This window comes from Hippoglossus hippoglossus, chromosome 19 (genome assembly GCF_009819705.1).
Source record: "Hippoglossus hippoglossus isolate fHipHip1 chromosome 19, fHipHip1.pri, whole genome shotgun sequence".
NCBI classification, from domain to species: Eukaryota; Metazoa; Chordata; class Actinopteri; order Pleuronectiformes; family Pleuronectidae; genus Hippoglossus; species Hippoglossus hippoglossus.
This window is the reverse complement of record NC_047169.1, coordinates 13,682,806-13,707,971: the sequence shown is the minus strand read 5'-3', so window position 1 is coordinate 13,707,971 and position 25,166 is coordinate 13,682,806. Positions and strand designations below refer to the sequence as shown.

Sequence of the window (25,166 nt, the reverse complement as noted above, 5' to 3'; positions counted from 1 at the left end):
AGTGACTAAAACCCATTCAGACACGTTTACTGAATCTCTCTTCTACCGAGCCTACCTGAGATTCTCTCCTCCCTCTGCACACTCCAGCTCCAGCTTCGCCGGCTGGTTACTGACAAACTTGTCAAGGTGAGAATGCTCCAGAGCTTTCCACACCGCTTCATCACTGCACTGGTCAAAGGGGTCCAGGTTCATCCTCAGGCTGCCAGAAAACAGAACAGGCTCCTGTGACAGAAAGAAGCTCAGAGGTTAGACAGAAAAACAGAAAACACCCCTGACCACAGATATTCTGCTTATGAGGAAGAGGAACCAGGAGTATTCAGGTTTTTAAAGGGGACAGCAGTTCTTTTCATAATGAATAAATCTGTTGATTATTTGTTTGATAGTAGTTTTGCTTTTATTGTAGCTGCTTTTACTATTAACTAGAGTTAGAGGAGAAGATCGATACCACTCTCAATCGACTGCTTATATTAGCTTAGCATAAAGACTAAAACACTTAAAATCTATCAGCACCTTTAAAGCTAGCTAGATGAGCAATTTGTCACAAATTAAAAGTGATCATGGTTTGGCTGGAAAACTGTTTCATCACATAACTCAGTAAAATCACAACTTCTAGTTTGGACATTTTGTGCAAATAGAATAAACAAGATTTATAAAGAGCTGAAGGGTGGATTTCCTAACATTCAGACAGAACCACATTAGGCGTTTCCCCTTTTTGAATGCTAAGTTAAGCAATGGCCTGCTGTCTGTAGCCTCATACTTAATGTTGATGTTCAGCAAGGAAATGAATTTAAGTAAAGTATTTCACAAAATATCTCGAGCTCTTTCTTTTCAGACAGATACAATATATTTTGTGAAATACTTTACTTAAATTCATTTTCCTGCTGGCCTTTAATATTTTATATTTATCAAACTCCAGCATCATGCGAGTAGTGTGTGTGTGTGTGTGTGTGTGTGTATGTGTGTGTGTGTGTGTGTACCTGTGGAATGATGGTGAGTTTGGACCTCAGGTCATGCAGACCTATTTCAGAGATCTTCACGTCGTCGATGGTAATCTCTCCTCCTGCAGCTTCCAGTATTCTGAAGAGGCAGAGCGTCATGGAAGACTTGCCGGCTCCTGTACGACCCACAATGCCAATCTGTAGAAAAATGTGGAATGCAAGACCAACGCAGACCCTTATGTTAGTGTGAATGGAACCATGGTCATGTACGTGTGACTGCAACAAGTACACAAATCTCTGTATGATCAACCCTTTTATTGATAAACTCGTCAAACCCTCCCCACCTTCTCTCCTCCCTTGACGCTGAGCGTCAGGTTCTTCAGGACGAGGTCCAGTCCCTCTCTGTACCGAACGCTGTAGTCCTGGAAATGCACGTTCCCCTCCCTGGGCCAGTCAGGAGGGGGCTTCTTGTCCTCCACCTCCCAGGGGGCCTGTGAACAAAGATGCAGGGTTTCTGACCAGAAAAACATTCTGAACAACTCGTGAATTTCCCGGGCTGATTTGTTTATCACGTTTAAAAACTTGAGCTGGACCTCTTGGTGTGCACAGTCACTCGCAGCTGCCAAACTTTTTATTTCACCTCTGAGACAAACTGGATGATCCAAATAAAGGTGTTCTCTAACAACTCTACCAGCCATAAGGGCAATTTCTGGGATTGAAGGTGAACGAGTACAGTGTGTACAGTACAAACACCCTGTCTGTTTTATGTAACCCTGGCCCTTGTTAGCATCAGGTAATCCAACATTTCTGGCTCTAGTTAAGAGTTTATAGGTCCTGTGTTGTGTAATTACATGACTTGGCAGCAATAAAGAGTGTTTTTATAATGTGAGTAAATTCCTACTTTTTAACGGCAAATCCAATACTTTACTTTTCAAATCAAACACACTCAGAGTCCAACTTAAGCTTCTGCAGAGGATTAGGGACAGAATTACACATTCTTTACACATTCTTTACACACACATACACCATAACATACCTCTGTCTTGGTTTCAGAGTACTCCTTCACTCTCTCAACCGCTACTATGTTGTTTTCCAGATCTGAAGTCATTCGCACCATCCAGTTCAGAGACATGGTGACCTACAACAGCAGGACAGGCGTTAAGTCAGGGGCAGTAGAATGCTGTTGCCAAAACTACAAAAGACATTACATTTGGATTTAAATATCTGTATCTATATATTGAATGAGCTGAAACTCCTAAACACTATGCATTGTAATTGAGAGTGTGCAAAGACACGAGCTTAATAAAGGTAATGGACAACACTCATTGTTTTCTGACCACTTGGAGGCAGCAGTGCAAGCTGTGGACACAATACTGACATAAAATCACTACAAAATATAGCAACACTTATTTACACATCCAGAGGAACCATATTGATTTAGAGTCATGTTCCTGGATACCTGATGGATTAATCTGGTATCCAACAATTCCTGAGGGAAATGTCTGGTTCTCTTTGTAATCCTTAACCACTAGTGTACAGTGAGTTTTTGAAACAGGGAATACAAATATTGATTTGTTCATCTTTAACTAAATCAATTTAAAATATAACATTAGCATAATGTTACTGATCTCAAGTCATTTGCTATGTGGATCATATAAGAGCAGTTACCTGCAGAGCGTAGGACACCGACAGACCCACGAGGCCGGGATTCAGGCTCTCCTTACCAGTCACAGCAAACATAGCAGCAAACAACACTATGCAGTTCCCAATGAACTCAATACGCACCCCGAGCCACCTGCGGGACAATGTTACAGCAGAGATACAGTTAATGAGACGTCTGACATACAAAAGAACTTAGGAGCTCAGCTTCTGGTATAAATATGTACGTGGGTATTTAAATCATAAGCTATACAATAAAGTAGGACTGATTCAGACCTTTTAAGCCAAAGTGTAATTCTAGTGATGTGACTGCTGACTGTGACTGGCCACAAGGTTAGTGTATATTTAATCTTCAAATGAAAGTCTCATATGTAAAGTTTAATGACAGCTTGGCTTTCACATGCTACTGCTGATTATAGGCTCTTTTCTCAGCAGACTTTCTTACACATCATAAATAATATTAACTTGGCAGCATTGCATTTAGATGGTCCAGTTTCAAAGCCCTGATATTGTGTGAGCTGTATAACATATAACAAACTTAATCTATTCAGCGCTTTTATATACAAAGAGCTTAATGACAAGAAGTAAAACCAAACAAACTGACAAGGCAGTTGACCATGAGAGATAAAGTAGTAAAATGAGTTTCATGGTGGGAACCATTGAGTTTCTCTATAATATCATGTCTCAACCTTTCTATATTAGGTCCCTTGAGATAATGTATGTTGTGATTTGGTGCTATACAAATAAAACTGTAACTGGGTTTCATAACACCTGAGCTTCTTCCTGCTATGACCAAAACTGTCTGCTATGAAACGAGTTAAGTAAAGCAGGGCCGGAAGTGAGATGCAAGTCTTCTGTAATGCTGTACAGAAAGTAAACACTGCAGTAGTTGAAATCATGTTCACCCCTGCATGTGAGTTTATACACCGTTTAGTGTAAAGCTGAGGGAAATCTTTCATCCACAGTTCGGCTTTGAAGGTCGAGTGCATGCATATTAAGCGTAATGTGTCAGCAGCTGTGTTCCAGTGTTGAAATGTTTGCACTTGCATTCAACTTCTCTACTCAGCCCCCGATCTAAAAGGACTGGCTGTTTACGTTGGTGAGACTAATACGTGCATCGCCACCAAATCTCAAATTATTCCTCTCATCCATCACATCCGTGGCTGAGTAGACGAAGATTAAAAGAAAGAGACAACATCTGGAAGACAGCAGCTGTTCTGCCGAGCTGAAACAGGACACTTACCTGTTGGACACTATACCAGGGAAGTAACTCTTTTGGTTCTCATCCACTTTCAGATCACTCATCAGAACAAAGGCAGTGTGTCTGCCATAGGCTCGGATTACACTAGAGCCAGTGATGGTCTCAGAGAAATGGGAGTATATAGGAGAGCGGCTGACCGACTCCAAGCGCTTTAGCTGCCGGGATGTTGCAACGTAAAATCTCTACAGGCGTCGAGGGGGAAAAGAAAAAAACTCAACGTTATGACAGAACAAGGCATCACAGATGTTCAGCAAACAATTATAATGTGCACACACACACACACACACACACACGCACACAAACACACATCAACACAAACACACACATCAACACAAACATCAACACAAACACAGGCAGTTATTTAGGAAGCCAGTGTGAACAAACCACCTGCAGTGTTCATTTGATATTCCAATGTTACAGATTGTTGAGAAGGTGCCAGTGAACGTCACACCAGCTCATCAGAGGTGCATTTACCTCACGAATGTATTAAACTCTGCATTAGTAGAGATTATACTGCATAATAACAATCGATAATACAGCACAGCTGATTTAGAACTGCAGGTGTTTTGTTTTTTTAATACAGATATTTACCAAACGTAATCTGTAATAGATTCAGTGAAATTGTTAAGAGTTTTTTTTCTATTAACGCCTCAAAGCGATCACATTGTTAAAGTGATGTGGTGGTTTGGTTTTCATTTGCAGTAACAATCAAACAGAGGCTTCAGCAGAATGATTATAGACGAGTGATGAAGCAAAGACACAGGCCATGCAGGATGGATGCCATGACAGAGCCACAGGAATAAGAGCTTGTGTTAGTGTGGTTAGTTTTAGTTATTTCAATTTTTTTGTCTAGTCTAGTTAGAAAAGAAGTGAGCCCACAGACTCTAGATGTTTCACTAATCTCTGTGTCAAATAAATTGTCCTGCCTCGTCTGGACAATAAAGTTTATTTTGTATATATTAGAGTAAGTTTAGGGGAAATTGCATTAAAGCAGATCCACGTTGTCTTTTTTTCTCTTCTCACGAATGCTTTGGCTAAAACAACAATTTAAAGCAAGTTACATTGAACGTGCTACTGTTTGAAGGAATGATGACCTGTTTAATTGTTCAACTTAATGTTTTTGGGCTGGACTGAAAGTCAACACTAAAACCCTGTTCAGACCTGGTACCAAGTTTGATCCGGTCACAAGTGGACAGAGCTACGTTCAGGTCTGAGCGCACCCAAATGTGCCCTGAGGTCTGATGACTCTTAATCCTATTCAAACCTCTACAGTTCAAACATATTTTTACTCTTCTCAGCATCAGGTCTGAACGGGGCCCGTCTGCTCTCTTTGTATCGGTGATAAAGGGGTACTCTGGCAATTTAGTATGATCCGCAAAATGTGAAGACTCCAAATACACAGATAAAATTAAAAAAAACATTACAAAATATATAAAAATCATAGCAGCAGATCAACAAGATCCTGGCTTTTACTTCCCATGATGAATCCCAGCTCCAAAAAACACAGGATTTATTCAAATCCTACACCTGCAGTTTAATGCAGGACTTTTGATTAAAAAATAGCTGAGATGATTCCAATGAAATCAAAAAAAAAGTACAGCACAAGAAGCTGAAATGTGCACTTGGCAGATTGCCTCTTTAGCCGGATGCAACCGCAGAATCGTGCCAAACTGTTATTGTGGTCAAACTCTGGAGAGCAAATTAACAATAGATCAATAAAATGTTTATGATAACTTTGTATGCATGTACAACTTACAGCTCTCAACCTTAACAAACTGAAAACAAATGTGTTCCGCGTGTTCATAATTTAAACTGGTCTGAATCAAATATCCTTCCTCATCACGGTAATGTTTCTAAATTACACAAACCACTGGCACATATTTCCAGTGACTATATAAAACAACAGCACAGGTTGCAGTTAACACGTGCTGCTCTCCAGGTCACCCGGCTCTGACACTACAGACCCTGACAGAGCTACTTCTGTGGCAGGAACACCCAGCAACTGGGGCTCATCTAGATTAAATGCTGATTTCCTGGGGATAAGTCAGTACTCTACAGGTGGACAGTCTTTTTAGTTAGTTACAAGCAAATTGTTAGGTGAAAAATGTTAAAATGCTCTTTGGTGCGCAGTGAAACATCTTCATTCCCGCAACAGTGCCGGTCAAACTTGTGATTGGATGTGAAAGATTTGATTACCGAGTGTATTTCTACCTCCAGTGCAGGCATGCCATTGAGTATTAATAAAAAAATCCCAGTGTGCTAATTATAGCAAAATCATCATTTGGCTGTTATGTCTTAGAGATTATTGGTGTAACCAGCTGAACAGAGCTCCCACTGAGTCAAACTACAGCCTGAGCAGCTAAGCTATGACAACTGAGACTAAAAGACACCAAACCACTCCGCAGCTACACCACTAGAGCAGAAACGATCATCGCGCCAACCACATGCAGCAGTCTAACAGCACACACTCAGCAACACTCTCAGACATGCATGATGAATTGATGTTAGCAGACTCGTTTCCAATTTACCTGAACCCACCAATAGAACACCATTAACGGGGCTATGACTATGAGGAACATTGGGGTGAGGGCAGAGCATATGAGCAGCACATTCAGTGTGTACCAGAAGGTGCGCATCCATATGTCAATATTTTCTGGAATGTGGGAGTCTATAGCATCGATGTCTTTGCTGAAGCGGTTTAGTAAGCGCCCAGTGGGGGTGCTCTCGAAGAAGGCCTGCGGCGCTCGCAGGACCCCCTGGAGCATGTTGTAGTGTGTGAGCTTGGCCGCTCGCAGCATACTGTAGGCTCGGCACAACAGGCAGTTAACCAACAACAGCACACCTGTGAGGAGGGGGAGGGGGTCAGATTTGACAACACAACAACGCCTGCGTTTAGGAGCCAGTATAGGTTTCACACAGTCACGGTTACTACGACAGTATGACTTACTTTAACACTTTGTGACGCTGAAAACTAAGATGTGATTTTTTTCCCCCTTATACGGGTGTTTTTTCCTATTTTTTATTCAATAGCGTTCAGTGCAGTTTGAGAGCAGGACTTGTTGATTTCACTCGAAATCCTGCGCTCGCACTCAAATATACCCTGCTTGTGCTTAGATTTCCTGCTCTGCTTCTGTGTGCACGTGAAGCGTCTACTGCCGTTTCGCTCCTCTGCTCTAACAAGTCAGTGAAACTCCTCAACCAATAGAATGCCAGGTGTAGTGTTGACAAGTGATATTGTCCAACCTCGTTGTGAATGTGTTGGGTTTATGTCTTTGAGAGTCACACACGGCTGGCTACTTTAGCCGGGTTCATGCGTTCATGGTTCATGTGACTAGCATCAACAGCAAAACGAGACGGGGCTATTTAAATGTTCTTCATTACCCCAGGCTTGTTGTTGACAGAGAGTTGAAGAAAAAATCTGAAAGCAGACGTTTTAGGCATGCACACGGAGCAGACGCTCGAGCGCAGGTCATCTGAGCACAAGTAGGGTATATCTGAGTGAGTATTACAAAATCTGAAGGTAAGATCAATAAGTTCTGCTCTCAAACTGAAAGACCAAGCTCTTGAATAAAGTTGACAACCAGGTATGTGCTCCAAACCAACAGAAAATACCAGATGGATACTTTCTTATGTCCCAGAACAGGTCACTAAAAGTACAGGGGGATGTCAGTACAAATCAAATAGTACACCGCAACTTCAGCATCAGAAAATAACACGTCCTCCTATAACCACATGTCTGATCACTTGTGGCTTAACACGGCCACCCAGAGCAATTTTCATTTCTCTACATCACACCATAGGAAACCAGTTGTTTCTTGTAAATTACACAGTTGTAAAAGTGTCAGGATGTCTTCACTGTTTTTAAAGTGGATGATAGTTTCCCAGTAATTGACTGGGAATGAATAATGCAGGCTTCCGCTTTACCTTCATGTGTATCTATTTGAATTAAATATAAACCAATCCAACAATAACCTCAATTCAGAGTATCTGTTCATTCAGAGAACTAAACTAATACCAGAGCTCTCTTTCAGAAAAAGAGTCAGGTATTGGATTAGTACAAATTTAAAATCTGTCCTCCCCACTGCAGGGAAGTCCCTGGAATCATTTTTCTGTACGTTAACCTGAGGCCAGGGATCCTGTAGCAATAAAAACTAAGTCTCATGACTAAATGAGTGTAACTACTGCCGGACACACAGAATTTGATGTCACTGAAAACTAAAATCCAACTTCTTACACAACTACAGCTGCTGTATGTATGACTCAGTGGTGTTATTCCAGTGTTCTTATATGAATCAAATCCAAAACACAGACTAAAAATCTGAGAACTCAGTTCACATCTGTTCCATGTTTCATTGACAGCAAAGTCAAAAACATTTAACTCACTTGCATCAGCTCCGCATGTCACACTAGTGACATAACCAGCCCATACACGTCACTTCTGTAATCTCTAAAACAAATCCAGACCTCCACTGAGCCCCAGAAAAGAGGTAGACGCAGTTGTATTAACACTGGTCGACCACTAGAGGGGGGTTGTGGATCACTAAAAGAATAACTACTTTTGGTACCTAAAATAATTTGTACTCTCAGATCAGGTTTTACATTTCAGTCAACTTCAATATATTGTGTGCATATTGGGGCTGGGTTGCATTGTTCAACATGACAGTGTGTATGTCTTAATGAGTGTGTATGTGTGCATGTGACAAAAGATGTGGAATCAGGCTGCAGGCAGGAAGTGTTTCATCTGCGGAGAGAGCCAAGTGAATTTAAGATTGAAAATAGAGATAATCACAGCGGCAGATGCTCATCACGGACAACATCGCAGGCTATGGAGAAGCAAAAGCCAAAATAGGATGGTTAAAAAATAAAAATAAAGGAGCTGCGTCAACGTGCATACGTCATGCCATACAAGGAACAGAAAGAGTCATACACTTGCAAAGGACAGAACAGAGAAGAAGAGGAACAGAGAGGATCATCTGGAGTACCTGGACAAAGACGTATATGAAAGCCAGGGGCGCTATGACAACAGCAAAGATGGGTGTGCTGGAAATGATAACTATCATTGTGGAGAGAGAAACGAAGAAGGTGCCCAGGAACATGAGCACAGTTGATGGAAGAGCCTCGTCTATCACGTAGATGTCCTTGGCGAAGCGGTTGATGATGCGTCCTATAGGCGTGGTATCAAAGAAAGACTGTGGCGTTTGAAGTTTGTTGGTGAGCAGGTTACTGTGCAGCTTCCGGGCTGCCCCAATGTTCCCCATGGCAAGAGTGAAGGAAGAGATCAGGACCAGGATACCTGGGACGGAGTCGAACAGTAGGAGGAGTAGAATAAAAAAAGAAGTCAGATAGGAAGGTGTAATGTGGGATGAGGAAGTGTTTGATTTACTTGAAGACACAGGCTTCATCTGTCCCCGAACGTAAAGGAGACAGTTCACTGAAAAAGGAACAGCATCATATTATGCATCATATCCGCAGCCCCTATGCTTTCAACACAAAACAAACCAAACAAAACCAAAGCAGGCCAATTGTTAGATATGCAGCAGGCCCTTTCAGTCTGTGTTTTAAAGATAGTTTTGGTTCATGTTCACTGATCCACAGAATCTCTTCAAGGAGCAACAAGCAGTGTGTGGCTGGAAGCAGCTTTAAACTAAGTGTTCAGGCTTGAAATCATTTTAGCACCATGATGTGGAAGCACATGTTAAACACGTTCGTACCTCTGGTCAAAAATCAGTTTCCAGAATACAGTTTACATGAACAACAATAAATATGTAAGAATGAATAGGTTTACTATTAAAATCAAGCTAGTGCTTATGAAAGTCAGTGTTGCTCACCTTGTGCAGTGCCCAATGCTGCATACACCCCCACCCTCATATTAGCATTCTCCTTAGTCTGATTTTTTGAGGCATCATTAGTCCACTGGCTGAGCCAGAAGTTTGCTCCGATGGCAGATGCACTCTGACAGCCGTACAGGAAACAGATGAACACTGACAGTAGGGGTCCCACTGCCTTGGCATACTCCAGGTACACTTTTGTTTTCACCTAGTAAACACAAAAGGTGCAAGAGTTACCATTATGTTCCAATCTATGAATTAATAACAATGTGACCGTTTTTTGATGGTGGTTACAAACAAATCAACGAGAAGAGAAAATGTGTTTGATTCATAGTGAATCTGCAGCGGCTCAGAAGACATCGGATGCTGAGTGGGATGTCCTTCATATTTTCACACCTGTACTTAAGGCTTCCACTTGTGTTGTACAGGGTGTGTACAGAGCCACTATGTCCATAATCCCGCGGGTAAAAGTGGTTTGATCGGTCTAAAGGAACGATTGAGTGACAAATTTACAGAAAGTGGGAAAAACTAGAATTACCCCACTTCGGTTGTATTCCTCCGCCAACCAGTGCATTTTCCGTGTACATATTAGTACATACTTTTTTCCCCCCAGATTCATATAAGGTCACTGTGACCTGTGACCTTTGACCACTGAAACATAATCACTTTATCTTTGAAAAAGATTTAAAGAAGAAATTCCCCCAAGCAGACATCACAATCAAGAGGTCAAAAACATGTTTTTTGAGGCCAACGTGACCTTGACCTTGGACCATCGAAATCTTATCAGTTAATCAGTGAGTCCAAGTGAATTGTACCAGATGTAATACAATTCCCGACTGGCAGTCCTAATAAATCACAATCACAGGGACGTGAGGTCACTGCGAGTCTGACCTTTGACCCAAAGGCACCAAAATCTAATCAGTTCATATTTGAGTCCAAGCAAGGGTTTGTGATCTTCAGATATCATGTTCAAGAAAAACATACTTTGTGAGGCCACTGTGACCTTAACCTTTGGCTACCAAAATGAAAACCAAGTTCAAGATAAAGTTTGTGCCAAATGTGAAAGAATTCCCTCAAGGTGTTGAGTTATCATTCATAAGACACAAAATTGTGCTTTGTGAGGTCAGTGACCTTGACCTTTGACCCTCAACCACCAAAAAGTAATCAGTTCATCCTTGAGTCTAAATTAATGTCTGTACCAAATTTGAAGACATTCCCTCAAGCTGATATTAAGATGTCACGTTTTGTGAGGCCACTGTGACGTTGGCAACCAAAATCAAGGGATTTAAACTTTGGGTCCAAGTGAATGTTTGTGCCAAATGTGAAAGGATTCCTTGATGGCTTTCAAGATATATCACCTTCACAAGGCTGGCCCGCCACTGCTGCTAAAAAAAAAAAAATCTAGGGGAAACACCGTCTTTAGTCTGTAAGCTTGTCTTGTCTCTCCAAAATAAAAAAAACTTGATGAGAGGGGGGGGAGCTGAGATTTGATGGACTGACCCTGCCGGTTGCTGAAGTCTCTGACTGGATGAGTTTCTCCATCTCAAGTGGTTTCTTCTTCTCTTGTGGCTCTGGGGATTTCTTCTGGCTGCAGCCCTGTCTCCTCACTGAGCGACACCTGGGGTTCTCTCCATCTGATGAAATGATGCTGATCTGCCTGTGACAGGGAAAGAGAGGGAATAAACTCATATCAATGAGGCATGATGAAACTTCTTATACTTATACAGTGAAACTGATTGCTTAGCTTAAAAAAAGCTAATCATTTGGCAGCTGTAGGTGTATGGTACTTGTGAAATCTTAATGCGAAAGCTGGTTTAATAATTTATTCTAATTTACTTTCTGCTTCTTAATGGAAAGTTACTATTTGGCAAAAGCAACTTTATGGTTAACCATTTGTTTCATGTCTTAAATCGGTAATGTACATCCCTATGTTTCTAATCAACACAAATTAAATAAATAGATTGGTTTGGTTGAAACTGTGGTGGGACAAATTAGAAGATGGCAGGGCGCCACAGTCTAGATAATCCACTGAAAACAATATTAAAAATTACAGAGCTTTTGATTAGAAAAGTTGTGATCTTGGGTCTGAAGATTGTGACTGATTAACAGACCTCTGCAATACTGGTTTAGAACAGGCACTGCACAAGTTAAGAGAAAGTTACAGAGCTTCTTTGTGTTTAATCAGTCACTGCTCAGCTGCAACATGACAGAGTGGGAAAGTTTTAAATGTTCACAGTACCTTATGAAATTTCTCTTAGTTTCGTTGACCACTGGTTCGTTGTCCACCATGTCTGTGTGGTTGCTAAGGGCATCATCAGGGAACAACTCCTCATCTTCAATTAACTCCTCTGTAAAAGCAAGTAGCCATAGTAAAAACAGGATAATATACAGCAAACAAACAAGCCCAACCATCTATATGCTTTATACTGATATGGGCAAATTTACAAAAGGGGAGGAAGCAGTGCTCTACCAAGGGCCTGGTCCTCCTCAACAAAATCTTCCAGGGCGTAGTTCCTCAGAAACTCTGCGAAGGCCCCGTTCTGTGTGAGCAGCTCCTGGTAGGAGCCCATCTCTGACACCCGACCCTCCACTATCACCATTATGTTATCCACCTGAGGCAGGAAGCTGATGCCGTGTGTCACCAAGATGCGGGTCTGGAGTATAACAACAATACAAACCTCTGTTAGTATCCAAGAACAAACATGCAAATATGAAGGTGAAGGCACTGATGGACATAAACACACTCATTTTTATGAGATGAATGTAGTCACACAGAAACACCACCAACTCTTATCTTATCTTAGGAAAGATTTATGAATATGGAAAACAAACAAGTGATGAACTGATAAAAGATACAACTTCCTCTTTCGTAAAACACACATAGTCAAATTTCCTCTATTCAAATCCCTCACCTTGCCCTTCAGTGCCCCCTCTGGACCGATGAGGTTGTCAAAGATGTGTTTGGCAACATGGGCGTCCACAGCGGACAGCGGGTCGTCCAGCAGGTAGACATCAGCGTCACTGTACAGGGCTCGGGCCAGGCTCACCCTCTGTCTCTGGCCACCGGAGAGGTTGATCCCCTGCAGGAAGGAGACCGAATTATTTTAATCACTGTGGCTATTGGTCAAATGTGGTTTATGTGCACATTTCTAGGAAACGCAGAATTGATGAGACAATTAAAGACTTTGTTAGGTAACATCAAGAATTGATGAAAGGAAACTAGAATCAAAGCAGATTTGTTGAAACAGAAAAAAGGAGGAATGAGAGGAAATGGAAATGCTAGCGTTTTGTACCTTCTCTCCTATCTCAGTCATGTCTCCTCCAGGCAACACCTCGAGGTCAGGGGTTAAAGCACAGGCTTCCAGTACGCAGCGGTACTTCTGCTCATTGTAGGCTATCCCAAACAGGATGTTGTCACGCAGGGTGCAATTCTGTATCCAGGCCTGCTGCGGTACGTACGCCACTGATCCCTGATGACAGAGGCCGACAGTTGTTTCTTTATACAATGAAAGATCTCACTGCTGTTAGGTCATTAGAAGCCTTTATACATCTGCTTGTTCATTCTTTAACAAATATTACATTTTATTTTACCATCATATTTTCTCTGCTGGTTTCACTGCTTTCTCATGCCTCTGATTTTCTATGGGAGAATAATGCTTACTTGTACATTGTGCAATAGAGACATTCAATTAAATTGGAGATAAAAAGTAAATCATGACAATATAAATCACAAGCAGTGGTCTACTGCCATAAATGCTAAGTTTTAGAACGACTCTGTCAATAATAGTGGTTATGTTAAACAGCGTGTTGGTTACAATAACATTAGAACATAATGAAGGAGACCAGCATCTTCAAAGCTCACGACTCAATACTCTGTGTCTTGATTGTTTAATAGTCTTGCTCAGACAACGTTTTCTATTTTTATCTTAAACTTGCAGGCCCTTGGCATATTTTTCCATTCTTTTTCATTCCTGATTGAGTGTCTGGTTGGTATTTGCTTTTACTTGTAGAGCACTTTGAAGTGCACTACACATTCATCTGCTCGCTACCCTACTTGTGTGTTAATCTGAGCAAGCAGTAAATTATAAACAAGGTGTAACTGACTGATTCGTTCCCCTCTTTTTTCTGACTTCGTACACATGGTGCCTTTACAGCAGGGGTGGGAAACTTTTTTCTATCAAGGGCGATTTTCATAACATTTTTGAAGGGCCATACTAAATTATTGTTTATTATTAATCAATTCTGATTCACAAGGTCTCGATTCAATATCGATTTAGTTAAGGATATTTCATTGTAAAATACCAAATTGGCCCGGATATGCGAAACTGTGCAAGGAAACCTCTAACTTCTCTAAACCTCTAAAAACATTAAGGTAGGTAGGCCTGTCAAAACAATTTTTTGTTGGACGATATATTATCCCAGAAATGATTATTATTACTATTATTGAGCCCGGGGCTGTGTGAGTGAGTGTAAAATCCGTGCCCAGACTCAGCGGAGATGAGAGATAGAGCAGCTAAATGCAGACGCACCGGTGCGTGCAAGAAATTTTTTCTGTGTCACTTTACAGTGTTTTTTTTTTTGTATTTATGAATTGCCTTGCAGGCCGGATCAAACCACCTCTTACCTACAATTGCATGCGCTCTCTCATCATTCTTCCGATAACCAATTCACATGAGGGGTACAGTTTTAACCCCCAAATTAACCCCCGCTTACATAAGTCTACATTGGGAATGGATACAATCTGCATTCACTCCACACACACACACACACACATCACACAAAATACTACTTAATTTTGTGTTGTACAGGACATGGTGTGTACCTACCCGAATAGAAATCTCTCCCTCCAGTTTCTCCATTTCTCCCAGCAGTGCAGAGATCAGGGAGGATTTCCCACAACCAACGTGGCCCACCACTGCCAGCAGGGAGCCCTGGGGCACCATCACATTGATGCTACAAACACAGTCAGCATTCATGAGTTATAAGAACAGAAACACATAGACATGACATACACTCAGACCAGAACAAAAATTGTATACATTTTTGTTGCTCAGGCTCTAAAGGACTCAGCTTTAATCTGTGTAGGTTTACGTCAGTAAAAGCTGACACTTATTATTATCCATAATTTTCTCTTCTTTTACTTTTGGTATTGACTGTATTAAAACACCCAGTATTCGGCTTTTCAGGACATACTTCTGCAGAACAGGAAGATCTTCTTTACTCCAGGTGAACTTCCCATTGACAACTGTCACTGAGAATTCTGTTGAGGAGAAAACAGCATGTTCATTTCCTTTTGAATTGGTGACAGCTGAGTGCAGATCCGACAACACACTGAAAGGCATTTCTTAACCATTAGTCATCCAAACAATCTTCAGGCTCTGATTCACTGGGTGAAAGGTACAAGTAGAAGGAGTTAACTTGAGTTCAAGAGCCGTCGAGTTTACACAAGCAACTGATGACATCTGGTAGAATGACTTAATGCAATTGTTAACTTCTGTTTAAAGTATGTACAATGACATCAGAAAAAAAAAAAATGACTGACACTGGAAGATGTGGGACACAATGACACAACATTTTGCCCTAACCTTAATTAAAGGAGGGGCTGGGTTTAATTGTACCTGTGGTGTTGTTCTTTCGGTCAACTGAATTTGGGTCCAGCTCATCATGACTCAGGAAATTTTGGATTCGCTTCAGTGAGACACTGGCCTGAGACACAGAATAAACACACAGGTACTCTGTGAAAGCTTCTAAAAAAAACACAGGCAGGAGAGGAGACTGAAAAAAGGAGAAAATATGCAAGAAAAGAAGAAAGAGTCCCCACCTGCACCATGCTGCTGATGACCTGGGGAAGCATGTTGAGAGGAAACCTGAGGATGTTAAAGAGCGCGAGTGACACAAAGGCCTTCTCTGCATCCAGGATGTTGTTCTCATCCACAGTCACATAAACAGCAAACGTTGTCAAGGCAACCTGGAAACACATGAGAAAACAGGCCGCTCACAAACCAGGGTCCATCACTTTACTTTGGAGATGCACGGCAGTAACTGCTCTGATGCTACACACACCCACACGTTGATTTCCCTCGATGTGTGACTCATCAGTGAGTTCATTCAACACATTAGTTTATAAACACCGATAAACACTGGCTTTAGGCTGGTCAAGTCCGCACTTATCTTACAAAAAAAACATGGATCACCACATAAATCAGTCAGCAAATACTTAAATTGAATAGTGTCATGTGACCTGTAAAACCTGTTTAAATGAATGATGTACACAGCAGCCAAAATAACAAAGTACATTCACTTGCACTGCTCCCAGAGTGGCCCTGTTCAGACCTGGTATTAACATCCGTCCTGAGAGATCCGATCACACGTGGACAGCGATAAGTAAATAATAATTGAGAAAGTATTTAAGTTGTGTTTGTCATTGGTGCATTATTTTAGTAGGCCTGTAAGAGATGTTGCTATTGTTTGAGTCTTTGCTGAGGGTTTTTGAAGTCGCATTAGGCTGCTCTACGGTAAGTTAGAAGAGCAAGCATGCAAGCAGGCGAGATGGACACCTGTGCTCCTGTGAAGTTTATATGATTCAAAGTGGACTTAAAAGGTTATAAGGACCTCTGAGGACTTAATGATTATCCCCTTGTATGCGTAATTATTTTTGTTTTCCTAACTTTGTCTATATACTGTGTGTGTGTGTGTGTGTGTGTGTGTGTAGTTTTCATAGTGGATTGATAATACTTGAAATAAACCTGTAGTAAGTAAGCCACATGTTTTTGCCTGTGTTTCGAAGGGAATTCTATCTGACACTGTAATTTATAGCCTCAGACAATTTATCACCTTTATGCAAACGATGATGCAGAGTTTTTAAGCAATGAAACTGTATTACTTTACTAGTTTCAATGTGAGATAAATAGAAAGTAAAGTAAATACAAAATCTGACTCTGTAAGGCAAATAACATTTTGAAAATAAAAATATAAAAACTTAAAGAAGAGATTCTTAATACCCATGATATGACCTCAAAATCATTTTGCAGACATTCATGCAGCCTGTTTGGATTGGCTGCAGGATTATCTTTCACTTCATACAATTTAGCAGAATAAAAATGGCCATAGCCGATCATGACATTCAGTGAACGCTTAATTCTGCTTGGATAAGTTTCTTAAAAGGATGTCACATGTGTACTGAGCCTACCAGGAAAGGTGCGCTGGTCCAGGCCATGGTGGACAGTGCTCCCAGGTAGGCTGTTTTGCGCAGAGTGTTGAGCTCCTTCTGCCGAATGTCCAGGACCTTGTCTCTGAAGGAGTTCTCCCAGGCGTACAGCTTTAGCACTTTTATGCCGTTTAGGATCTCGTTCATCAGTTTGATACGCGAGTCTTTGTACTGCATTTGCTCCACCTGGGAGAGAGGAAGAGGATGACAAAGCAGAGGACAAATTGTTCTTTGTATCCAAATTGGCTGAACTGAAACCAAGCACCAAAAACTGTGAAAATTTGTGTTTTTGAAGTGCAAATGAAATTACATATTTGACAATTGTTTGAATTTCAGTGGATTTGAAAAAAGCACCCAATGCATTCAAAACAAAATGATAAAACAATGATTTTAAACCGTTGTAGCTAAATATACAAATATATACAAATACTATTTAGATATTTATGTATATGAAAGATTATCAATAATTAGATATAAATTGCCCATACCGACAATTACTGCAATGAACTGCATTGTATTTTAATGTAGGCATTAGAAATACCTCTTCACATGTGTAGCACTAAAACATTAGCAATACTACTTTTTAGCAGCTGACCCCCAGAGTAGGGGCTCACCAGTTCTGGATTTTATAATAATAATAATATCACTGATATAGTTCCACTAAAAGTCAACACTCAATAGCATTGAACAACCGCTAACTCCTACGTTGCCTGTTCATACCTGGTAGGCTCGGGTCTTCATAGCGATGACAGCATTTAATGGGATCAGCATGATCATGACAGCGACCCCAGCCAGCACAGATGGACCGAGGTTCTGTCAAATAAGCACAATAAGTACATCAATTAAAAAAAAAACTAAAGACTTTTATTAAAAAATGGGCACATAAGCAAAATATACCAAGTACCACTCATTGCAAGCTTGAAGTTACAAAAAATGAAAAACTTCAGTCTCTGAGCTGCTGATGGCAACAGGCAGGAGATTAGTAAACTAATGTGATGTGTAATGTGGCAAGTGATCCATTAATGTATTATCCATTATTAATTTAAATAAACCTTTTTATCGTTTAAATGAGACTGCATAGAAAATTAACTCAAGCTCGCCAGTAGATGTTGATTAGCACCAACAGTGGCATATATTAAAGTTTTTCAGATGCAGGTTGTTAGTTGGGAATCATTCATGACTTTGTGAGATTTCATTTTATTCATATAATTATTAATACATGCAAGTTTTTACACAGACCTGCCACAGGAAATAAAGTGCCAGCATAATCTGAAGAGGAGCCGACCACAACATGTTGAGGAAGGTGGTGAGGTCCATGAACCTCTGTGCGTCCACAGACATCAGGTTGACTACCTCTCCCACGGTAGTTGAACGCTTGGCGGCGTTAGTTATCACCAGAGACTAAAGGACAATGATGGGAAAAAGGCATATTGCATCTCCTCGTAATTTAAGTAGTTCACTTGAAATGTCTTTGAGTTTGTGCATTTGTGTGTGTGCACAGTAACTGCAGGCAGAACACTATGCTGTGAGAACTGCTCGCGTACCTTCCTGTAGATTGCTCCTATGATAGCTGTGCGTACATTCATGCCGGTGACAAAACAGTACTGAAAGTGATGGTGAAGAATGAGAGTCTGCAGGATAGCTGTGAAGAACATGAGGAAGGCCAGTGCGTAACCCCACCAATCAGGAACACCCTTCTGTTCTGTGAATTTGATCAACATCCTATAAAAGGTGTAGACAGAGAAAAAGAATTCGTCAATAGATAACATGTCTTCTTGTATGCAGAACTTTTTTGAGTTGAGAGCTACTTTGAAAGGAGACATTCTTCCATGCTTCTACAAATTAGGCCTCAGCTACATCACCTTCTCCGGACACTGCAAACCTGGTATTAACCAACAGAAACTGCAAACTTCACACAAAAACAAAAGTCTATTCTCTTCTGTGGCTGTTTGTATCCAAAAGGAAGCATTCTACAAGTTCTCATAGGAAAGCTGCTGGTATGACCCTGTTCTGTCAACAGAGGAATTACCGGTTGGAAAACTAACAATTTCCTCTGACATAACGTTATCTGTGGCTTCTCAGGTACTTCATATTCTGTAGATAGTGCATGGCGATCGGGCTGGGCAACAAAACAATATCAATAGATATTGCACTATAATTTAAAATCAACAGCAGTAAAACAAAAGTCAAATATAAATTGATATAAGGCTTATGCATTGTGCAAACACAGTGAGGAGGTAAAACACATAACTGATCTTCCTCAGATTTGCTGTTTATCAAGTATTTGTCATTCTCTGCTCATAAAGAAGAGTTTAAAAACACAAGCTTCACTGAGGAGCAAAGATCAGCCTTTAAACTTAACAGAAATAGTAATGTGACATTAATCTTGATAATTATCAATATTGACTTATGAAAATTTTTATCTTGACCAAATTTCTGACCATATCGCCAAGCTTTACATAGGTAGAATATTAAAATAGGTTCTATGAGAAATTATACACATAAATTCTCTCTTCTATGAGAGAATTTATATGTGTATTTACATAATAACTTTGCATCCTGAATGATAGTGTGAGTTTTAAATAAAACACAGCTACCACACTTTGGATAAAAGCAAATCAGCATGCAAAAAACCAACGCAAAACTACGTCCTGAAAATAGAAAATAAAACACACAACACATCATCATAACTTGCAAATACACTGTGGCAAGCAAAGCATGCAGATGGGACCTTTGTTCTACCTAAGCAGCTGAGGGTTGACGAAGGTGACGATATCCTGCATGAGCTTGTAGGCCGAGCCTATCATAAAGTAGGGTCCGAAGGCTTTGATGAGGGAACGCAGGAAGGACGGCTTGTGGGGAGCAGCTTTCTGATTGGACAGCAGCACCTCTGCTTCCTCTGGGCTACTTTCACCTCCTCCACCTCCTCCTCCTGCGATATGGTTGGTGCTCGACGGCAGGGGCTTGGAGTACACAGCCTGGGTGGACAGATGCGGTTCGCTGTGGACAAAAGATTTGTGGGAGGTCGAGTAATTAGCTCAATATTTCTAAAGGTGATTGCCACAAAGGGCTTCAGATTACTCTCCTATAATTGATCTCCTATAAAATCCTAGAATAATGGACTCTAGAAAACAGTGAGAGACAGGAATATTTCACACGTTTTTAAAAAAGGACTTAGACAGGGTTCTAAATACGTTCTGCCTCTGCCGGCTGCGTCAGCCCTCATGTTAATGCTCTAGAGATTCCTTTGTTGTTATTAACGTGTCTGAGCAGAGAATCTCCAGCTGCTTTCTTAATATATGAAAGGCTCACTCCGGAGAAAGTACAAACCCAATTGTGCCGACATTCTCCGGAGTTCATGTCCGAAAACAGCTATAGTGTCATTTAGCTATGAAGTAAATACGTCCCTCAGTAGTTGTCAGAGACCAAAAAAAAGCTACAATAGATCATTAGACGTACATTCATCAGGTGGTTGGAAATATAACTGCAGAAGGATACCAAAGTTGCTGCTGATCTGCTGAATGTATAAATAAGCAACCACTCTGCTGTTGTGGTGATCTAAATCAAAGTTGTTCATAAGCAAGTTCATTTGCTTATTGCTTCTGCAATAGTGAGACATAATGCAAGAAATGCTCCAAGCATTCAGGGAAAGGAATGTTTTGCAAACTATCCAAAGTCTATTAATACCAGCTTAAAGTGCAGGAGTCGGGTTCCAGCAGTTAACTAACCGGCAGCTACAGGACAACAGGACAACTGTGATGGAATTCAGCTTAACACCAAACAGGTTTCCAACCCACCACTGAAAAGGCCTAATCAAGCTCCCTCGTATCATTTTACAAGTTGTTCTCACTCTGGGAGCTCAATGAAACTCTGACCGGAAAACTGCTGCACAGAGATAGGAAACAGCCTGATGGAAGTCAGAGTTCAGCAGACTTGTTGAGTGCGTTTGTGCATGAAATGGCCTTTTTGCTGACCAATTCCCCTCAGTACAAACACACTGGAACCCTATAGTCCTGACTAGTAAGTCTCAGGACTCTGCAGCCATCCTGGCAGCACATCTGGGCAGTTATTTCAGGCTAATCAGATCAGGCCCCATCTAAATGAATGGGGAGAGAGCTACAACTGCACTTTCAAAGGTCACCAGGAAATAAAATCTGCATTTAGCTCAGCAGTCGATCCCAGTCTCCCTCATTCCGACGAACTTTAAAAATGATTGTTTGGTATGTTTTTATTCATTGAGTAAACTGGTTATTGTCAGCTTTCTGCATTGATCTGATATCTCCATGTCAGTTAAATGAGAGAACACAGCTTGAATCCTGTCGCACAAACCAGAGATCAACACGTCTGTTGCTTCAAAGACAAATCGTGTGATTTTCTATATTTTTCTTAGGAGTCAAAAATGGATCCTAACAAGTATGTGTGTATCTAAAGCCTACAGTATGTTATACCCCTGTTTCATACAGAGCCAGATTGTTGTTCAAAAGTTCTTTTTTCAAAATTAACTATGATTATGACTGTAGAGTTTTATCTTCAGTTGGAAACGATGGGCTTTGGACCGACAAACTTCAGACAGACAAAGTATCTCTGTGGGAGGAAACATTTACACAATAAGGGAGTCTGGTTTCTCAAGTTTCTTTCAGACAGCCACCGAACTTCAGAGTCGATGGCACCAGAAAAGTCTCCTGAGTTTCTCCTCCCTGCCCCCTGGTAAAATCTCTGCATAACGTCTGAGTGAACCCATGTGAGAATATGGCAGGATAGGGGTTAGGCGCGTAAATGACAATTCTAACGAGCGATGGATGTCAATGTGGTGTAAACAAAAACATTTGATCTCGTGTCCTGCCTGTGGATTCAGCGCCACCGCTCACTTTCTGCAGTTGTAAACGCGCCTGACCAGAAAATCTCCTTCTACTTTCTTCACATTAAAAGGCAAATTAAAAAGAAAAAGTGCAGACCCAATTGTCCTGACGTACATGTCTGAAAATGGCTTCAATGTATCATCAGTACCGAACCTCCAACAAGGAAAACTAAACATAAATGAAATTTTGCAGCTGCATCATGTCAGTAATATTCTTGGAAGAAGACAGCCTTGACTGAGACATATTGTTGTGGATAAATCAGATTTACTGACCAGCTGTGCATTTGAGAGTATCTAGGTAACAACAGCCCTCTAGTTTCCAGCTTTAACCTGATATTCCCAATAACCTGCTGTTTTTATTTCACAAACTGTTACATCCGGTAAACATTTTATTGTATGTGGGTGAAACAAACATTTAACTTGAACTGTGCTTTACAGAAACTTAGCAAACATACCTCTTGGCTTTGGTCTGCTCCTTCTCCCACTCTCTGAGGAGATTTGGGACCATCACCTTGGAGCTGTCGCGCTTGTTCAGAGACCACAGGTCTTGGGCCTCAAGGGGCATTTTGTAGCCTTTAATAGCCATACTGAGAGAGAGAGAGCGAGAGAGAGAGAGAGAGAGAGAGAGAGAGAGAGAGAGAGAGAGAGAGAGAGAGAGAGCAAGAGCAAGAGAGAGCAAGAGCAAGAGCGAGAGAGAAACAGCAGTTTAACTCAATCTTGTACATCAGGCAATTCACACTAACAAGTATATAAACAAATGAAACCTTATTTCCGACTTCCCTTACCCCCCTTGTTCTAACACGCCAGAGGCTGTTTACCCTAATCAATGCTGCTAAAACCTTTATCTTGATGTTCTCCTTTACACTTGACATCCATTGCACTTCTGTCCGTCCTGGGAGAGGGATCCCTCACATGTGGCTCTCTCTGAGGTTTCTACGTTCTTTTTTCCCTGTTAAAAGGGTTTTTAAGTAGTTTTTCCTTACTCTTGTTGAGGGTTAAGGGCAGAGGATGTCACACCATGTTAAAGCCCTATGAGACAAATTGTGATTTGTGAATATGGGCTATACAAATAAAATTTGATTGATTGATTGATTATTTCAAATGGTTTTGAGCCTCCATCTGACTCACTGCCTTTCAAACATTTCCCAACATATTTTTCCTTTCCATGTGTGTTTCATTCATTGCATGAAACCCTTTTATCCCGGGGACAACTTAATAAGAATTGCTTTCCACAAAGACGCCTGATGGAGTTTCCTGGATTTGCTAATCATCATCAGTTACTATTGGATCAGATTCCACCGGAAATGATCTTGATCTATTTTACAGCACATGGGGAGATTGGCTTACGGAACAAAATAGTAGGAAGCCACTCTACTTATCAGACAAAGAGCAATGTCTTCTTTGTTGCAGGAGTCAAAAATAATTAAAAAATCCATATTGACAGAACTGATGGTGTGAGGCAGAGGCTACAGGTCATCGTAAACTTGCTCTGGCTTGTTTTCTACTATTGAAAAGGAATACTGTAAATCCACAATCATTCTCTATGTTGATTTTGAAAAATGTTACTATAGCAGTGAAAACTACAATCTTCTGATATATACTGGCACATATTGTAGGGAGCTGCAGGGAATTGCAAAATAATTTAAAAAACAAAGAAGTTATGAAATTTACTGCTTTGTTAGTTATTGTTGCCCTTTATTAGAATTATTTTATTCCAGCATTTTATAATGTCCCCTTCAAAAAGTCGGTTTTCATTCATGAATTTTTGATGACTAAATTATGTTTTTTTTAAAATATTTAATAATGTCTCTTTTTATGTTGCCTCTTTTTCCCCATTGACAGAGGTTTTGTCACTAGTCTCCATCCCTTCACCTTTCAGCCAATCACAATGATCCCAGCCTCCTACAAGACGTGCGCCCAAATTTAGCCAGTTAGCTCCTGTTATCTTAAGCAGTGTCAATTTGTTTGTTTGTTCATTTGTTAACACATTGTTACAGTATTTCTGCCGGTACTGGGTGGTTAGCACTATGTAATAACATCCTTAAGTCAGAATGAAGGCTGTTTTTCCAGTTCCTCTCCTGTTCGTGAATGAACCAGTTAGACTTGTTGTAATTACCACACACCTTACATGAACTATTATTTAGCTTAAAAAGGTTCAGTGTGTAATACTTAGGTGAAAGGGATCTACTGACAGAAACTGAATCTAAAATAATTGTAGTGATGTTTTCACTAGTGTTTTCACAAAATGTTCGAATTGTTGTTTTCTTTACCCTAGAATGAGCCCTTTATATTTAAACACTTTATATTTACATCTGGAGCGGGTCCTCGCTACAGAGGCCTCCGTGTTTTTTTACAGTAGTCCAGACTGGACAAACTTAACACCAGCTGCCACATGCACAAGATATCATTAAATTCTACACACTGAACCCTAGCTAAGCGAACAAGCCTGAAAGCTTGGTTTATAACTTGGCATTTAAGTGAAGCAAACCGCTGCTAACATTATCTGGTTAATTAATATGGTTGATTCAGAATTACTAAAAACATTTCATTCATACTCCTGAGAGGCAGACAAGAAACCCACTTTTTCCCAAGACAGTATTTCTCCATGGCTGTTCAAGCTAACAAGAGCTAGCTAACACTGCTTACACTGGCTCTTCACTTTAAAAGAATAAAAGCGTATTACCTTGCCTGACTAATAAGACGCTAGGTAGGCAACAGTGGTTCTAGCTGGGTAATTCTGAATTTCTTTGGCATTTGTTGATACTCTAGCTAACCTGCTGTTGGTTTAAGCATAGGTTTTTATATAAAGATGGGACGACATGACGGTTCCCTAATAAGGAGGCCAAAGCATCTCAAATGCCACTTGGTGGGTGGCTGAAACCTTCACCAGAAATCCTGCCTCCACCATGTTCATGGGTGTGACATAGAACAATCTAAAAAGCCAAAGTACATGTAATATACATTTTTCTCAAAGAGGGTTTCTGTCATTTAAGTAGTTCTTATCAATCTGATGCATGTTCAAGTCCTCAAATGTTCTGGTAATATTGGTTTTGATTAGTTATTTGATGATGTAAAAACGAGGTGAAACATCATGATTGACAGCTGAGAGAGACTTGTTTGTGATTGGTTGTGCGCATGTTTCAACGGAACCTCGCCTTTCCCATTTACTACTGCACAGACTCTGGCTCCAAATAAACAAGATGGCTGCAATTGTATCCAGCATTTTGAGCTTAATTTCTGTATTAGTGTGAGGAAGTGGAGACGCATCGTTCCTTATATACAATCTGTTGAGTTTACTGGTTGATTTTGGATGATATTGTTCAGCTTTATGACTTAAGTGATGTAGAGTAGGTGATGGCCTGAAAAGTGAATGGGCGATGACGAAAAAAGGACCATAAAAAAATGTGACTTGAAT

At 40.6% G+C, this 25,166-nt stretch overlaps 1 protein-coding gene and 1 long non-coding RNA gene across 3 annotated transcripts in view; one reads left to right on the top strand and one right to left on the bottom strand.

The window, feature by feature from the left end:
• Positions 1–25,166, bottom strand: part of abcc3 (ATP-binding cassette, sub-family C (CFTR/MRP), member 3) — a 48,832-nt gene that overhangs the window by 2,050 nt on the left and 21,616 nt on the right. Inside the window, exons 7-29 of one of the 2 annotated variants that reach the window (XM_034570651.1) lie at positions 22,207–22,338; positions 19,636–19,893; positions 18,438–18,615; positions 18,133–18,294; positions 17,614–17,706; positions 16,876–17,079; positions 15,508–15,654; positions 15,305–15,392; positions 14,880–14,946; positions 14,513–14,639; positions 12,980–13,156; positions 12,599–12,766; positions 12,157–12,340; positions 11,926–12,034; positions 11,187–11,343; positions 9,687–9,894; positions 6,387–6,700; positions 3,841–4,040; positions 2,607–2,733; positions 1,975–2,076; positions 1,283–1,429; positions 978–1,136; positions 56–222 (exon numbers count right to left, since the gene is read on the bottom strand). In XM_034570651.1, the coding sequence (XP_034426542.1) occupies positions 56–222; positions 978–1,136; positions 1,283–1,429; positions 1,975–2,076; positions 2,607–2,733; positions 3,841–4,040; positions 6,387–6,700; positions 9,687–9,894; positions 11,187–11,343; positions 11,926–12,034; positions 12,157–12,340; positions 12,599–12,766; positions 12,980–13,156; positions 14,513–14,639; positions 14,880–14,946; positions 15,305–15,392; positions 15,508–15,654; positions 16,876–17,079; positions 17,614–17,706; positions 18,133–18,294; positions 18,438–18,615; positions 19,636–19,893; positions 22,207–22,338 (3,675 nt within the window). Of the gene's footprint in view, positions 1–55; positions 223–977; positions 1,137–1,282; positions 1,430–1,974; positions 2,077–2,606; positions 2,734–3,840; positions 4,041–6,386; positions 6,701–8,840; positions 9,152–9,686; positions 9,895–11,186; positions 11,344–11,925; positions 12,035–12,156; positions 12,341–12,598; positions 12,767–12,979; positions 13,157–14,512; positions 14,640–14,879; positions 14,947–15,304; positions 15,393–15,507; positions 15,655–16,875; positions 17,080–17,613; positions 17,707–18,132; positions 18,295–18,437; positions 18,616–19,635; positions 19,894–22,206; positions 22,339–25,166 lie in introns of both variants that reach the window. The other variant, XM_034570652.1, reaches the window with a different exon arrangement.
• On the top strand, positions 5,030–24,871 carry LOC117752922. Its single transcript, XR_004612164.1, has 3 exons — positions 5,030–5,162; positions 21,308–21,312; positions 24,861–24,871. It is a non-coding gene; the product is annotated as an uncharacterized LOC117752922 (long non-coding RNA).